Below are 13,155 nucleotides of genomic sequence, written 5' to 3' on the forward strand. Positions count from 1 at the left end.
ATGGTGACCTCCTGGAGGTGACACCCCCCGTTGTCCCCAGTTCGCCCTCCTCCAGTTCTCCCGCGGCTCCCGGCTCCACTTGGGGACCTCCTGGAGTCCATGGGGACCTCATGGAGACCATGGGGACCTCTTGGAGGTGACAGGGAGCTCCTGGGACCTCATGGAGACCATGGGGACCTCATGGTGACCTCATGGTGACCTTCTGGAGTCCATAGGGACCTCATGGAGGCCATGGGGACCTCATGGAGACCATGAGGACCTCCTGGAGTCCATAGGGACCTCATGGTGACCTCGTGGTGGCCATGGGGACCTCCTGGTGTCCATGGGGACCTCATGGTGACCTCCTGGTGGCCATGGTGACCTCATGGTGGCCATGGTGACCTCCTGGAGGTGACACCCCCCGTTGTCCCCAGTTCGCCCTCCTGCAGTTCTCCCGCGGCTCCCGGCTCCACTTCGGCTTCCCGGCCTACGCGGGGGCGTCGTGGCCGGAGCGGGTCCGGATGGTCCTCGGGATCAAGGCCATGGGAAGCACCACGTGGACGGCCAGCGGCATCCGCAGGGCCGTGTGAGTGACCAGGGCGCCCCATGGATGTGGGGGGCACCCTATGGATGTGGGGGGCACCCTATGGATGTGGGGGGTGCCCCATGGATGTGGGGTGACCAATGGATGTGTGGGGTGACCCATGGATCTGGGGGTGACCCATGGATGTGGGGGGTGACCCATGGATGTGGGGTGACCTATGGATGTGGGGTGACCCATGGATGGGGACATCCAATGGACTTGGTGGTCACCCAATGGATGGGGGCGCCCAATGGATGTGGGAGGTGCCCTATGGATGTGGGGGTGACCCATGGATGTGGGGTGACCCATGGATGTGGGGGGGGACCTATGGATGTGGGGGTGACCCATGGATGTTGGGGTGACCTATGGATGTGGGGAACACCCCATGGATGTGGGGTGACCCATGGATGGGGACACCCAATGGACTTGGGGGGCACCCAATGGACGTGGGGGGTGCCCCATGGATGGTGGGGGTGACCCATGGATGGGGAGGTGACCTATGGACAGGGGACACCCAATGGACTTGGGGACACTCAATGGATGGGGGGCGTCCCATGGATGTGGGGGGCGCCCCATGGATGTGGGGTGACCTATGGATGTGGGGGACACCCCATGGATGTGGGGTGACCCATGGATGGGGACACCCAATGGACTTGGGGGTCACCCAATGGACTTGGAGTCACCCAATGGACTTGGGGACACCCAATGGACTTGGGGGTCACCCAATGGATGAGGACACCCAATGGACTTGGGGACACCCAATGGACTTGGGGGTCACCCAATGGATGGGGGTGCCCCATGGACGTGGTGCCACCCCATGGATGGAGGGTCACCCCATGGCCATGGTGCCACTCCATGGTCATGGTGCCACCCCAAGGACACGGTGCCACCCCATGGATGTGGCACCACCCCATGGACATGAGGTCACCCTATGGACATGAGGTCACCCTATGGCCATGAGGTCACCCCATGGACATGAGGTCACCCTATGGCCATGGTGTCACTCCATGGACATGGTGCCACCCCATGGACATGAGGTCACCCTACGGACATGGTGCCACCCCATGGATGGAGGGTCACCCCATGGACATGGTGCCACCCCATGGACATGATGTCACCCCATGGACATGGTGCCACCCCATGGACATGGTGCCACCCCATGGATGGAGGGTCACCCCATGGACATGGTGCCACCCCATTGACATAAGGTCACCCCATGGACATGAGGTCACCCTATAGACATGAGATGACCCCATGGACTTGGTGTCTGCCCATGGACATTATGTCACCCCATGGACATGAGGTCACCCCATGGTCTTGGTGTCACCCCATGGACATGAGGTCACCCTATGGACATGGTGCCACCCCATGGCTTTGGTGTCACCCCATGGACATGAGCTCACCCTATAGACATGAGGTCACCCTATGGATGTGGTGTCACTGCATGGACATTATGTCACCCCATGGACATGAGGTCACCCCATGGCCTTGGTGCCACCCCATGGACATGAGCTCACCCCATGGACACGAGGTCCCCCATGGACACGAGGTCACCCCAGGGACATGAGGTCACCCTATGGATGGAGGGTCACCCCATGGCCATGGTGCCACCCCTTGGACATTATGTCACCCCATGGCCTTGGTGTCACCCCATGGACACGGTGCCACCCCATGGACATGAGGTCACCCTATGGACATGGTGCCGCCCCACGGCCATGGTGCCACCCCATGGTCTTGGTGCCACCCCATGGACATGATGCCACCCCATGGACATGGTGCCACCCCACGGTCTTGGTGTCACCCCATGGACATTATGTCACCCCATGGACATGGTGCCACCCCATGGACATTATGTCACCCCGTGGACATGAGGTCACCCCATGGCCATGAGGTCACACCACGGACATGGTGTCATCCTATGGCCATGGTGTCACTCCATGGACATGGAGTCACCCCATGGCCATTATGTCACCCCATGGACATGGTGCCACCCCATGGATGGAGGGTCACCCCATGGACATGGTGCCACCCCATTGACATAAGGTCACCCCACGGACATGAGGTCACCCTATAGACATGAGATGACCCCATGGACTTGGTGTCTGCCCATGGACATTATGTCACCCCAAGGACATGAGGTCACCCCATGGATGGAGGGTCACCCCATGGACATTACGTCACCCCATGGTCTTGGTGTCACCCCATGGACATGAGGTCACCCTATGGACATGGTGCCACCCCATGGCTTTGGTGTCACCCCATGGACATGAGGTCACCCCATGGACACGAGGTCCCCATGGACACGAGGTCACCCCATGGACATGAGGTCACCCTATGGATGGAGGGTCACCCCATGGCCATGGTGCCACCCCTTGGACATTATGTCACCGCATGGCCTTGGTGTCACCCCATGGACACGGTGCCACCCCATGGACATGATGTCACCCTATGGACATGGTGTCACCCCATTGTCATGGTGCCACCCCATGGACATGAGGTCACCCCATGGACATGAGGTCACCCCATGGACATGGTGCCACCCCATGGACATGAGGTCACCCTATGGACATGAGCTCACCCTATGGACATGAGGTCACCCCATGGATACGGTGCCACCCCATGGACATGAGGTCACCCCATGGACATGAGCTCACCCTATGGACATGAGGTCACCCCATGGACATGGTGCCACCCCATGGACATGAGGTCACCCTATGGACATGGTGCCACCCCATGGACATGAGCTCACCCTATGGACATGAGGTCACCCCATGGATACGGTGCCACCCCATGGACATGAGGTCACCCCATGGACATGGTGTCACCCCATGGCCATGGTGTCACCCCACGTCCCCGGTGCCACCCGCGCTGTCCCCGTGTCCCCAGGCGGGAGGTGTTCGGGCCCGGGCAGGGCTCCCGCGCGGGCGCCCGTCGCATCCTCATCGTCATCACGGACGGGCAGATCTACGGGGACCCGGTGACCTACGGGGACGTCGTCCCCGAGGCCGAGGCGGCCGGGGTGACCCGCTACGCCATCGGGGTGAGGGTGTCCCCGTGTCCCCAAGGGCCACCTGTCCACGTGTCTCCAATGTCCATCTGTCCCCAATGTCCATCCATCCCTGTGTCCCCAATGTCCTCCTGTCCACGTGTCCCCAAGGGCCACCTGTCCACGTGTCCCCAATGACCATCCGTCCCCGTGTCCCCAATGTCCTCCTGTCCACGTGTCCCCAATGTCCATCCGGACCTTCATCTATCCCTTCGTCCCTCCATCCATCCATCCCCAATGTCCACCCGTCCCCGTGTCCCCAATGTCCATCTGTCCCCATGTCCCCAATGTCCTCCTGTCCACGTGTCCCCAATGTCCATCCGGACCTTCATCCATCCCTTCGTCCCTCCATCCATCCATCCCCAATGTCCACCCGTCCCTGTGTCCCCAATGTCCATCCATCCCTCCATCCATCCCTTCATCCATCCCTCCATCCATCCATCCCCAACCTCCATCCGTCCCCGATGTCCATCTGTCCCCATGTCCCCAGTGTCCATCCGGACCTTCATCCATCCCTCCATCCATCCCTCCATCCATCCATCCCCAATGTCCTCCTGTCCCCGTGTCCCCAATGTCCTCCTGTCCCCATGTCCCCAATGTCCATCCGTCCCTGTGTCCCCAACGTCCATCTGTCCACGTGTCCCCAATGTCCATCCAGACCTTCATCCATCCCTCCATCCATCCATCCCCAACGTCCACCTGTCCCCGTGTCCCCAATGTCCTCCTGTCCCCATGTCCCCAACCTCCATCCATCCCCATGTCCCCAATGTCCATCCGTCCCCGTGTCCCCAATGTCCATCCGTCCCCATGTCCCCAACGTCCACCTGTCCTCGTGTCCCCAATGTCCTCCTGTCCCCATGTCCCCAACGTCCATCCATCCCCATGTCCCCAATGTCCGCCCGTCCCCGTGTCCCCAATGTCCATCTGTCCCCATGTCCCCAATGTCCATCCGTCCCCGTGTCCCCAATGTCCATCTGTCCCCGTGTCCCCAATGTCCATCCATCCCCATGTCCCCAACGTCCGCCCATCCCCATGTCCCCAACGGCCACGTGTCCCCGTGTCCCCAGTGTCCTCCCGTCCCCATGTCCATCTGTCCCCGTGTCCCCAATGTCCATCCGTCCCCATGTCCCCAATGTCCATCCAACCCCATGTCCCCAATGTCCATCTGTCCCCATGTCCCCAATGTCCATCCATCCCCAATGTCCATCTGTCCCCATGTCCCCAATGTCCCCCTGTCCCCGTGTCCCCAATGTCCATCCAACCCCATGTCCCCAATGTCCACCGTACCCATGTCCCCAATGTCCTCCTGTCCATGTGTCCCCAATGTCCATCTGTCCCTGTGTCCCCACGTCCATCCGTCCCCATGTCCCCAACGTCCACCCGTCCTTGTGTCCCCAATGTCCTCCTGTCCTCGTGTCCCCAATGTCCATCCGTCCCCATATCCCCAATGTCCACCCGTCCCCGTGTCCCCAACGTCCACCCATCCCCGTGTCCCCAACATCCATCCGGACCTTCATCCATCCCTCCATCCATCCCTCCATCCATCCCCAACATCCCCATCCCTCCATCCCACCACCCCATTGGCCCCTCCCCACATCCGGAGCTCCCCATTGGCCGCTCCCCCAGGTGGGTGGAGCCTTCGCGCACGCGTCGGCCATGGAGGAGCTCCGGGTCATCGCGTCGGCGCCGCCCTCCGAGCACGTGTTCCGCGTGGACAACTTCGACGCCCTGCAGGGCATCCAGAAGGAGCTCGAGGAGAAGATCTTCGCCATCGAGGGCAGAATGGGGGGACGGGGACATGGGGGGGACATGGGGACATGGGGATGGAGGTGGGATGGGATGGAGGTGGACATAGGGATGGACATGGAGATGGACATGGGGATGGACGTGGGGATGGACATGGGGATGGAGATGAACATGGAGATGGACGTGGGGATGGGGATGAACATGGGGATGGAGATGGGGATGGATCTTCGCCATCGAGGGCAGAATGGGGACACGGGGACATGGGGGGGACACGGGGACACGGGGATGGACATGGGGATGGACGTGGGGATGGACGTGGGGATGGGGATGGAGATGGGGATGGAGATGAACATGGAGATGGACGTGGGGATGGGGATGAACATGGGGATGGAGATGGGGATGGATCTTCGCCATCGAGGGCAGAATGGGGACAAGGGGACATGGGGGGGACACGGGGACACGGGGATGGACATGGGGATGGACGTGGAGATGGACGTGGGGATGGGGATGAACATGGGGATGGGGATGGATCTTCACCATCGAGGGCAGAATGGGGACACGGGGACATGGGGGGGACATGGGGACACGGGGATGGACATGGGGATGGACGTGGGGATGGACGTGGGGATGGGATGGAGATGGGGATGGAGATGAAGATGGAGATGGACGTGGGGATGGGGATGAACATGGGGATGGAGATGGGGATGGATCTTCGCCATCGAGGGCAGAATGGGGGGACGGGGACATGGGGGGGACACGGGGACACGGGGATGGACATGGGGATGGATGTGGGGATGGACGTGGGGATGGGGATGGAGATGGGGATGGACGTGGGGATGGAGATGGACGTGGGGATGGGGATGAACATGGGGATGGACGTGGGGATGAACATGGGGATGGATCTTCGCCATCGAGGGCAGAATGGGGGGACGGGGGGACGGGGGGGACACGGGGGGGACATGGGGATGGAGGTGGGATGGGATGGGATGGGATGGACATAGGGATGGACATGAGGATGGAGATGGACGTGGGGATGGACGTGGGGATGGAGATGGGGATGGACTTGGGGATGGGGATGGGATGGGATGGAGATGGACGTGGGGATGGACGTGGGAATGGGGATGAACATGGGGATGGACGTGGGGATGGAGACGGAGATGGGGATGGACATGGGGATGGAGATGGGATGGAGATGGACATGGGGATGGACGTGGGGATGGACATAGGGATGCAGATGGACGTGGGGATGGACGTGGGGATGGACATGGGGATGGACATGGGGATGGAGATGGGGATGGACGTGGGGATGGACATGGGGATGAGGATGGAGAGGAACATGGGGATGGACGTGGAGATGGAGATGGGGATGGGGATGGACGTGGGATGGAAATGGGATGGAGATGGACATGGGGATGGACGTGAGGTTGGATGTGGGGGTGGACGTGGGATGGAGGTGGGATGGGGATGGACATGGGGATGGATGTGGGGATGGGGATGGAGATGGACGTAGGGATGGAGATGAGATGGGATGGAGATGGACATGGGGATGGACGTGGGGATGGACATAGGGATGGAGATGCAGATGGAGATGGGGATGAAGATGGGGATGGACGTGGGGATGGGGATGGACATGGGGATGGACATGGGGATGGAGATGGGGATGAAGATGGGGATGGATGTGGGAGTGGGGATGGGATGGAGATGGACATGGGGATGAGATGGACGTAGGGATGGATGTGAGGATGGAGATTGGATGGGATGGAGATGGACGTGGGGTTGGAGATGGGGATGGGGATGGGGATGGAGATGGTCGTAGGGATGGACGTGAGGATGGAGATTGGATGGGATGGAGATGGACGTGGGGATGGGGATGGACATGGGGATGGAGATGGACATGAAGATGGACATATGGACATGGGGATGGAGATGGGATGGAGATGGACATGGGGATGGACATGGGGATGGAGATGGGGATGGATGTGGGGATGGAGATGGGGATGGACATAGAGATGGAGATGGAATGGAGATGGACATGGGGATGGAGATGGGGATGGACATGGGGATGGACATGGAGACGGACATAGGGATGGAGATGAGATGGTCGTAGGGATGGACGTGAGGATGGAGATTGGATGGGATGGGGATGGACATGGGGATGGACATGAGGATGGACATAGGGATGGAGATGGGATGGAGATGGACATGGGGATGGAGATGGGGATGGACGTGGGATGGGGGTGGAGATGGATGTAGGGATGGAGATGAGATGGTCGTAGGGATGGAGATGAGATGGAGATGGGATGGAGATGGGATGGATGTGGGGATAGGGATGGGGATGAGGATGAACAGGAGGATGGACGTGGGGATGGACATGGGGGTGGACATAGGGATGGGGATGGGGATGAGGATGGACATGGAGATGGGGATGAGGATGGACATGGGGATGGGGATGATGATGGAGATGAGGATGGGGATGGGGATGAAGATGGGGATGGGGATGAGGATGGACATGGAGATGGAGAAGGTCATGGAGATGGAGATGAGGGTTGAGATGGGGATGGAGATGGAGACGGGGACCTCGGCCACCCCCCGCAGGCACCAGCTCCTCCCGGGGCAGCTCCTTCCAGCTGGAGATGGCCCAGGAGGGCTTCAGCGCCCTCCTCACTCCCGTGAGTGTCCCCAAATGTCCCCAAGTGTCCCCAAGTGTCCCCAAGTGTCCCCGGGGTGGCCCTGATGGCCCCGTGTCCCCTCGGTGGGGCAGGACGGGGCCGTGTTGGGCGCCGTGGGCGCCTACGATTGGGCCGGCGGCGCCTTCGTCTACGAGGGCTCCGGGCCACCCGCCTTCGTCAACGTCACCCGCGCGGACGCCGGGGACATGAGGGACGCCTACCTGGGTACGAGGGGGACATGGAGGTCCCCAAATGGGGTTCGGGGTGTTGGGTGGCGCGGGAGGGTTCTGGAGGTCCCTGGTGTCCCCGTGAGGCCTCTAGGAACCTTGGTGTCCCCAAGAGGTTCTTGAGGACCTTGGTGTCCCCATGAGGCACCTGAGGATGTTGGTGTCCCCAAGAGGCCTCTGAGGTCCCTGGGGTTCCCATGAGGCCTCTAGGGACCTTGGTGTCCCCAAGAGGTTCTTGAGGACCTTGGTGTCCCCATGAGGCACCCTTGGTGTCCCCAAGAGGTCCTTGAGGATGCTGGTGTCCCCAGGAGGCACCTGAGGACCTTGGTGTCCCCAAGAGGTCCTTGAGAACCTTGGTGTCCCCATGAGGGTTCTAGGGAGCTTGGTGTCCCCAAGAGGTCCTTGAGGACCTTGGTGTCCCCATGAGGCACCTGAGGACCTCGGTGTCCCCAAGAGGTCCTTGAGGACGCTGGTGTCCCCAAGAGGCCCCTGGGGTCCTCAACGTCCCCAGAAGCCTCTGAGGTCCCTGGAGTCTCCATGAGCCCTCTAAGGACCTTGGTGTCCCCAAGAGGTCCTTGAGGAGCTTGGTGTCCCCATGAGGCACCTGAGGACCTTGGTGTCCCCAAGAGGTCCTTGAGGATCTTGGTGTCCCCATGAGGCTTCTGGGGTCCTCTACATCCCCAAGAGGCCTCTGAGGTCCCTGGGGTCCCCATGAAGCTCTTAGGGACCTTGATGTCTCCAAGAAGCCTCTGGAGTCTCTTGTGTCCCTATGAGGTCCTTGGAGACCTCAGTGTCCCTATGAGCCCCCTGGGGAGCTTGATGTCCCTATGAGCCCCTTGGGGACCTTGGTGTCCCCATGAGGTCCTTGAAGACCCTGGTGTCCACAGGAGGCCCCTGGTGACCTCTATGTCCTCATGAGGTCCTTGAAGATGCCAATGTCCCCAAGAGGCCTGTGAGGACCTTAATGTCTCTATGAGCCCCTTTGGGACCCAGGTGTCCCCATGAGGTCCTTGAAGACCCAGGTGTCCCCATGAGGTTCTTGAAGACCTTGGTGTCCACAAGAAGCTCCTGGGGACCTCGATGTCCCCATGAGCCCCTTAGGGACTCTGGTGTCCCCATGAGGTCCTTGAAGACCTTGGTGTCCACAGGAGGCCTATGGGGACTCTGGTGTCCCCATGAGGTCCTTGAAGACCCTGGTGCCCCCATGAGGTCTGTGGGGACCTTAATGACCCTATGAGCCCCTTGGGGACCTTGGTGTCCCCATGAGGTCCTTGAAGACCCAGGTGTCCACAGGAGGCCTATGGGGACCCTGGTGTCCCCATGAGGTCCTTGAAGACCCTGGTGTCCCAAAGAGGCTCCTGGAGACCTCGATGTCCCCATGAGGTCTTTGAAGATCCAGGTGTCCCCATGAGGTCCTTGAGACCTTGGTGTCCCCGTGAGGCCTATGGGGACCCTGGTGTCCCCAAGGGGCTCCTGGGGACCTCGATGTCCCCATGAGGCCCCTGGGGACCTCAGTGTCCCCATGAGATCCTTGAAGACCCTGGTGCCCCCATGAGGTCTGTGGGGACCTTAATGACCCTATGAGCCCCTTGGGGACCTTGGTGTCCCCATGAGGTCCTTGAAGACCCTGGTGTCCCCATGAGGTCCTTGAAGACCCAGATGTCCACAGGAGGCCTATGGGGACCCTGGTGTCCCCAAGAGACTCCTGGGGACCTCGATGTCCCCATGAGGTCTTTGAAGACCCTGGTGTCCCCATGAGGTCCTTGAAGACCCAGGTGTCCCCATGAGGTCCTTAAAGACCTTGGTGTCCACATGAAGCTCCTGGGGACCTTGGCGTCTCCATGAGGTCTTTGAAGACCCTGGTGTCCCCATGAGGCCTATGGGGACTCTGATGTCCCCATGAGGTCCTTGAAGACCCAGGTGTCCCCATGAGGTCCTTGAAGACTCTGGTGTCCCCAAGAGGCTCCTGGGGACCTCGATGTCCCCATGAGGTCTTTGAAGACCCAGGTGTCCCCATGAGGTCCTTGAAGACCTTGGTGTCCCCGTGAGGCCTATGGGGACCCTGGTGTCCCCAAGAGGCTCCTGGGGACCTCGATGTCCCCATGAGGCCCCTGGGGACCTCAGTGTCCCCATGAGATCCTTGAAGACCCTGGTGTCCCCATGAGTTCCTTGAAGACCCTGGTGTCCCCATGAGGTCCTTGAAGACTCTGGTGTCCCCATGAGGCCTATGGGGACCTTGGTGTCCCCATGAGGCCCCCGAGGACCTCAATGTCCCCATGAATGTCACCTCCTCGCACAGGCTACGCGTCCGAGTGGCTGTCGCTGGGGGACAAGCGAGCGGTGGCCTTGGGGGCCCCCCGTTACCAGCACGTGGGGAAGGTCCTGGTGGCCCTGAGGGAAGGGCCGGGGACGTGGACACCGAGAGCGGAGGTCACCGGGGAGCAGGTGACACCGATGGGGACGCGATGGGGACGGGGAGATGGGGATGGGGATGGGATGGGGATGGGGATGGAGATGGGGATGGAGATGGACGTTGAGATGGGGATGGAGATGGAGATGGAGATGGAGATGGAGATGGAGATGGAGATGGAGATGGGATGGGGATGGGGATGGAGATGGGGATGGAGATGGACATGGGGATTGGGATGGGGATGGAGATGGGGATGGGGATGGAGATGGAGATGGGGATGGGATGGAGATGGGATGGACATGGGGATGGAGATGGGGATGGAGATGGAGATGGGGATGGACGTGGAGATGGGGATGGAGATGGGGATGGAGATGGAGATAGGATGGAGATGGGGATGGGGATGGGATGGGGATGGAGATGGACATGGAGATGGGGATGGGGATGGGTTGGAGATGGGATGGGGATGGAGATGGGGATGGGGATGGGATGGGGATGGAGATGGAGATGGGGACGGGGTGGGGATGGGGACGGATGTGGAGATGGGGATGGAGATGGACATGGAGATGGACATGGGGATGGGATGGAGATGGGGACGGAGATGGGGACAAGGGCATGATGGACCCAGAGATGGCTGTGGGATGAGAGAGGGACCTGGACCTGGGACGGCCCCATCCTTGTTCCCATCTCCATCCCCATCCCATCCCATCTCCATCCTCATCCCCATCCCATCCCCATCCCCATCTCCATCCCTATCCCATTACGATCCCATCCCCATCCCTATTCCCATCCCATTCCCAATTCCCATCCCCATCCCTATCCCCATCCCATCCCCATCCCTATTCCCATCCCATTCCCATTCCCATCCCATCCTATCCCCATCCCTATTCCCATCTCCATCCCCATCCCATCCCCATCTCCATCCCATCTCCATTCCATCTCCATCCCTATCCCACTCCCATCCCATCTCCATCTCCATCCCCATCCCATCTCCATCTCCATCCCCATCCCATTCCCATTCACATCGCCATCCCTATTCCCATCTCCATCCCCATCCCATCTCCATCACATCCCATCTCCATCCCTATCCCATTCCCATCCCATCCCCATCTCCATCCCATCCCATCCCCATCCCCATCTCCATCCCTATCTCATTCCCATCCCATCTCCATCCCTATCCCATTCCCATCCCCATTCCCATCCCCATCCATTCCCATTCCCATTCCCATCCCCATCCCATTCCCATTCCTATCCCCATCCCATCCCCATCCCCATCCCTATTCCCATCCCATCTCCATCCCATCCCCATCCCATCCCATCCCATCCCCATCCCTATTCCCATCCCATCCCCATTCCCATCCCATTCCCATCCCATCCCCATTCCCATCTCCATTCCCATTCCCATTCCCATTCCCACCTCCATCCTTTCCCATCCCCATCCCATCTACATCCTTGTCCCATCCCATCCCCATCCCATCCCATCCCATCCCATTCCCATTCCCATCCCATCCCCATCCCCATCCCTATTCCCATCCCATCTCCATCCCATCCCCATCCCATCCCATCCCATCCCATCCCCATCCCTATTCCCATCCCATCCCCATCTCCATCCCATCCCCATCCCTATTCCCATTCCCATCTCCATCCCATCCCATCCCATTCCCATTCCCATCCCATCTCCATTCCATCCCATCCCATCCCATCCCCATTCCCATCCCATTCCCATTCCCATCCCATCCCCATCCCATCCCCATCCCCATTCCCATCCCATCTCCATCCCATCCCCATCCCATCCCATCCCATCCCTATTCCCATCCCATCCCCATTCCCATCCCATTCCCATCCCATCTCCATTCCCATTCCCATTCCCATTCCCATTCCCATTCCCATCCCATTCCCATCTCCATCCCTTCCCATCCCCATCCCATCTACATCCTTGTCCCATCCCATCCCCATCCCTATTCCCATCCCATCCCCATTCCCATCCCATCCCCATCCCATCCCCATCCCCATTCCCATCCCATCTCCATCCCATCCCCATCCCATCCCATCCCATCCCATCCCCATCCCTATTCCCATCCCATCCCCATTCCCATCCCATTCCATCCCATCCCCATTCCCATCCCATCTCCATCCCAATCCCATTCCCATCTCCATCCCCATCCCATCCCCATCCCTATCCATTCCCATCCCATCCCTATCCCATTCCCATCTCCATCCCAATCCCATTCCCATCTCCATCTCCATCCCCATCCCATCCCCATCCCTATCCCATTCCATCCCATCTCCATCCCAATCCCATTCCCATCTCCATCTCCATCTCCATCCCATCTCCATCCCCATCCCATCCCATCCCCACCCCTATTCCCATCCCATCCCCATTCCATCCACATCCTTGTCCCATCCCATCCCCATCCCTATTCCCATCCCATCTCATCCCCATCCCATCTCCATCCCATCTCCATTCCCATCCCATTCCCATTCCCATCCCAACTCCA

The 13,155-nt window shown here is 60.1% G+C and overlaps 1 protein-coding gene across 1 annotated transcript in view; it reads left to right on the forward strand.

The window, feature by feature from the left end:
- Window positions 1-13,155, forward strand: part of LOC148590314 (integrin alpha-X-like) — a gene marked incomplete at both ends in the record, with an annotated part of 47,563 nt that overhangs the window by 12,349 nt on the left and 22,059 nt on the right. The window contains 6 exons of the mRNA XM_088539193.1: window positions 414-565; window positions 3,449-3,602; window positions 5,235-5,385; window positions 7,950-8,023; window positions 8,116-8,248; window positions 10,550-10,695. Coding sequence (XP_088395319.1) covers window positions 414-565; window positions 3,449-3,602; window positions 5,235-5,385; window positions 7,950-8,023; window positions 8,116-8,248; window positions 10,550-10,695 — 810 coding nt within the window. The remainder of the gene's footprint in view (window positions 1-413; window positions 566-3,448; window positions 3,603-5,234; window positions 5,386-7,949; window positions 8,024-8,115; window positions 8,249-10,549; window positions 10,696-13,155) is intronic.

The sequence above is a fragment of the Tinamus guttatus genome, unplaced genomic scaffold (genome assembly GCF_059628265.1).
Source record: "Tinamus guttatus ecotype Peru unplaced genomic scaffold, ASM5962826v1 Tinamus_guttatus_pri_ptg001474l, whole genome shotgun sequence".
Lineage (NCBI taxonomy): Eukaryota > Metazoa > Chordata > Aves > Tinamiformes > Tinamidae > Tinamus > Tinamus guttatus.